Source organism: Zootoca vivipara, unplaced genomic scaffold, assembly GCF_965207765.1.
Source record: "Zootoca vivipara unplaced genomic scaffold, rZooViv2.hap1.1 HAP1_SCAFFOLD_46, whole genome shotgun sequence".
In the NCBI taxonomy this organism is placed as follows: Eukaryota; Metazoa; Chordata; class Lepidosauria; order Squamata; family Lacertidae; genus Zootoca; species Zootoca vivipara.
The window spans coordinates 39,341-44,123 of NW_028291092.1; the positions used below are offsets into that span (position 1 = coordinate 39,341).

At 48.7% G+C, this 4,783-nt stretch overlaps 1 protein-coding gene across 1 annotated transcript; it reads right to left on the minus strand.

The window, feature by feature from the left end:
• Window positions 1–327: 327 nt before the first annotated feature.
• Window positions 328–4,464, minus strand: LOC148683042 (ciliary microtubule inner protein 2B-like). Its single transcript, XM_088660222.1, has 2 exons — window positions 4,307–4,464; window positions 328–717 (listed from the first exon to the last, which is right to left on the minus strand). Exons 1-2 carry the CDS (start codon window positions 4,372–4,374, stop codon window positions 531–533), a joined length of 255 nt encoding a protein of 84 aa, XP_088516348.1. The 5' UTR covers window positions 4,375–4,464; the 3' UTR covers window positions 328–530.
• Window positions 4,465–4,783: the final 319 nt, after the last annotated feature.

Here is a 4,783-nt window from a genome sequence, read left to right on the forward strand (position 1 = left end):
CAGGTTTCTCCCAGCTAGCTTTGTACACCGGCTTTCTCCAAGGCTTTTACAGCTGCAATCACCTTTTATTGCTTTGGTGATTGATTAGGTTCAGGACCTCTTATCTCCCATAACCTGTGACGGGTATAGGGCTCCGTTGAGTTGTTTATGACTCAATTAGGAGCCACTAATTATTTGCCCAGCGCGCTTTCTCTAGCGCTTCTCTGCTTCCGTAGATCCGGGCTGGCAGTAAAACACACACAGCAGAGTTCTTCTTCTTCTCACACAGCGAAAGCTTGTATAGCCGTTGGATAAAAAGCCTCTTAAGAACACACAGAGTCCAAAGTGTTCTAATAACTACTTAAGTTTATTCTAGAGAGAAAATAACAAACAACCTGGTGAGAGCGCAGACATCTTGCGACCGTCTCCCAGGCAGAAACGAAACCAACTGATACATACAGAAACACTTCTGGTACATTCTGTAACATGATATCTTCCTCAGTGGTCAGATGCTACAGTACACAGTTAACTCTTTGGTTACTTGTTACTCCTCACAGGGGGAGCTTTCCTCCGCTCTCGTTCTGCTCCGGAGGCTCCTCTGTGTTTCTGGGGGAGCAGTTGGGCTGCAGGAGCAGCCGGCCAGAGTGATCCACCTCGGGGCTAGTGAGCAGCTGCGAGGTCAGTTTCCCATAAGTCTGGCCCAGCATGAACTTGTAACGGGGGCAGTACCCGCCGTAGCTGCAAGGGGGGCAGGAGAGCATCAGGGGCAAGGGAACATAGCAATCATATAACAAAAGATCCGTAGCTGGATCAGGCCAAGGCCCCATTTATCCCTGCATCCTGTTCTCACAGTGGCCAACCAGATGCCCCGATGGGAAACCACCAACACGATCCAGGCCCCAAAGCCCTCTCCCCTCCTCTGGCCCCAAGGAACTGGAAGAAGCATTGCTGCTTCTGGCATGAAGCCTCGCCATTCTGGCAAGTAGCCATTGACATCCCACTAAGAGTCACCAGGTGCCTTGGTTCCATGTGTGCCCTGACTAGGCCTGCCATCCAAATGGGGGATTTCTGGTCCTAGAATCATAGAATCATAGAGTTGTAAGAGACCACAAGGGCCATCCAGTCCAACCCCCTGCCAAGCAGGAAACACCATCAAAGCATTCCTGACAGATGGCTGTCAAGCCTCTGCTTAAAGACCTCCAAAGAAGGAGACTCCACCACACTCCTTGGCAGCAAATTCCACTGCCGAACCGCTCTTACTGTCAGGAAGTTCTTCCTAATTTTTAGGTGGAATCTTCTTTCTTGTAGTTTGAATCCATTGCTCTGTGTCCGCTTCTCTGGAGCAGCAGAAAACAATCTTTCTCCCTCCTCTATATGACATCCTTTCATATATTTGAACATGGCTATCATATCACCCCTTAGCCTTCTCTTCTCCAGGCTAAACATACCCAGCTCCCTAAGCTGTTCCTCATAAGGCATCGTTTCCAGGCCTTTGACCATTTTAGTTGCCCTCTTCTGGACACGTTCCAGCTTGTCAGTATCCTTCTTGAACTGTGGTGCCCAGAACTGGACACAGTACCGGTACTCCAGGTGAGGTCTGACCAGAGCAGAATACAGTGGTACTATTACTTCCCTTGATCTAGATGCTATACTCCTATTGATTCAGCCAAGAATTGCATTGGCCTTTTTAGCTGCTGCATCACACTGCTGACTCATGTCAAGTTTGTGGTCTACCAAGACTCCTAGATCCTTTTCACATGTACTGCTCTCAAGCCAGGTGTCACCCATCCTGTATTTGTGCCTTTCACTTTTTTTGCCCAAGTGTAGTACTTTACATTTTTCCTTGTTAAAATTAATCTTGTTTGCTTTGGCCCAGTTGTCTAATCTGTTAAGGTCATTTTGAAGTGTGATCCTGTCCTCTGGGGTGTTAGCCACCCCTCCCAATTTGGTGTCATCTGCAAACTTGCTCAGGATTCCCTCAAGCCCATCCTCCAAGTCATTGATAAAGATGTTGAATAAGACTGGGCCCAAGACAGAACCCTGTGGCACCCCACTAGTCACTTCTCTCCAGGATGAGGAGGAGCCATTGATGAGCACCCTTTGGGTTCAGTCAGTCAGCCAGTTACAAATCCACTGAATGGTAGAATGGTCCTGATCCTCTGTATTCTATTTGATCAAAGAGCACAGAGCAACTGGAGGAAGGAACCCTGCCGGTCAAGAGGAGAAATTCACCCATGGAGATGCTCTAACTGGCCAGCGATTTGGGACTTGGATGCACTGCAGGTGAAAAGGACTTTGCAAACTGCTAGCACTGGGTCAAATTCACCAGTGTTGTTGAATTAATTCAACTGCATCATTTAAATTAGATTTTGAAGAAATGTGCAATGGATTGATGATGCTTTGAATTTTACTGTGTTGCTCTCTTCCTTTGTGGGGTGTGCAAATCACTCTTCTGAATAGTGCATTTTTACAGAGTAGGGGGCACTGAGGATGAGTTTATGCAAACAAGAGGGGGTGGCTCCAAAAGGGGTGTGAACCGCTGAGTTAAATGAGGAGAAAGTAGGCTTTAAGATGAAGACAATGAAGTGACCCAGCCAAAACCTACAGTTCCCAGGAACCGTTCAATTGTGGACCAGTCTCCCTCTGGAGGTGGTGGACTCTCCTTCCTGGGAGGTTTTTCAGCAGAGGTCGGATGGATGCTTCAGCTGAGATTCCTGCATTGAAGGGGGTTGGAGTAGATGACCCCTGGGGTTCCCTTCCAACTCTACCATTATATGATTCCATGAATCCTTTCCCTGAGTCAAGTGCTTTGAGTATTCAAATGGCCCCCTCTGGCCACAGCCCAGCCCAATTTCCCTTCTGGCCAGAGTTCTGTAGTTCAGGGTGCTGGACTGGCTTGTCTTATGCTCCGAGGACCTCAGCGCTATGGCTTGCAATGAGCTTTTCTTTCACGAATTTGCAACCCAGACGCCCACCTCACCCCACCTTCAACCTTTCCAGCTCCAGCTTCGGATCCAACACCAGTCACACAGAACAGTTTGTTTTGTTGCAGGAAGATCTGAATTACCGTACTTTTCGTTCCATAAGACACACTTTTTCCCTCCTAAAAAGTAAGAGGAAATGTCTGTGCGTGTTATGGAGCGAATGTGTGGTCCCTGGAGCCGAATTGCCCTGGGGCTAAAGGCAGATTGTGTTTTGTTTTTATAAAGAAAGAGCTAAAGGCTAACAAGAGGGAATGAGCGCACTGAAAGGAACCCGCTCAGCAGCTGATTGCAAGAGATCTGGGAGGGAGATAAGAGAGCTAGTTCCCTTCCCGGCCCCTCCCAGCCCCTTGCCTAGACTTCAATTGTTGTCTGCAGAGGGAGACATGTGACTGGCTGATTAGATTATCTGTCTGGAAACTGTAAAAATGGGTCCCTTTCCTTTCCTATAGAAGAAGCTGCAGAACTGTGAGTTGAACCCCATAAAAACAGGATTTTTTCCCTTTGCATGGAAACTCAGCAACTTTGAGCTGATCCTAAAAAATGGAGCTTTCCCCCCTTTGCAAAAAAAGATACACAACTCTGAACTGACACTCCCCCCCCAAAAAAACCGGGCTTTTCCCATTTGCAAAAAAAGCTGCACAACTTTGAGCTGATCCTTAAAAAATGGAGCTCTCCCCCTTTGCAAAAGAAGCTTCCTCAAATATTTAATTGGGGGGGGGAGGCACCTATGCCTCTAGGAGTTGGCTGCTATGCCTAGGACAAGTCAAGAAAGCAATTTCCCCCCCTTGTTTTCCTCCTCTAAATACTACCGTGTTTCTCATATTATAAGACATGTCTTATATTTATTTTTTCCTCAAAAAAACACACTATGGCTTATTTTCAAGGGATGTCTTATTTTTTTCCTCCTCCTCCTGCCGCGGCCGGCATTGCTGCTGCGCCTATCACTATGTCTTATTTTCGGGGTATGGCTTATATTCCTTGAATGCTTAAAAATCCTGCTATGGCTTATTTTATGGGTATGTCTTAAAATATGAGAAACAGGGTAGGTGCGTCCCATGGAGCGAAAAAGACGGTATTTGTTATTCACCCAACACTTTTCTTAAGCAACAACAACAGCAACAAAGAGGCACATAAGATAAAAAGTAGACAAGTCATGGTTGCTCATCTGTCTTTTCGCAATCTGAGTTTTTCACCCTCAAGGGTGTGCAGAGACACAGGCATATAGCCTGATCCTCATGCGCAGGAAGAGAGCCTGCTGGAGAAAGGACCGTCCCCCGACTCCCGGGGCTCCCAGGAAGTTCTTCTGTCCTGGGCTGCCTGCTGGCTGCTACCTCTGCGCTTACCCAGGGATGTAGTGTGGCTCCGGGGTCATCAGAATCCGGCTAGCCTTGGGGGCCAAAGTTGTAGCCATGACCGTGTCTGCTCTCGGGAAGGTGCTGGCTGTGTGGTCTGGAAGGGCAGGAACCCAAGAGGTGGAGCCTGTGCCCAGGGAAACTTGAAGCCGGCCTGCCAGGCAGGGGGACAAAAGCAAGCAACACCCGCCCCCCTCCAGCTTGGGAGGAGGAGGAGGAGGAAGGGAAGTAGGGGAGTCTCATTGGCCCCTTGGTCTTTGTGTCATTTCAGCTCAGGCGCAGCAACTACTGAAGGGGAACGGGTGGTGGCACACAGTGGGCAAGGTGCCAGGCAGGCATCCGAGTGCCCACCACCCCAGCCATCTGAGCCCTAGACTCCTCCTATGGCCCTGGGCAGAATGTCCTCTGTTCTCACGCTGATCTTTTTCAAGGGAAAAGTGGCCGTGCCAGGGAGCCCGCCGGCACAAC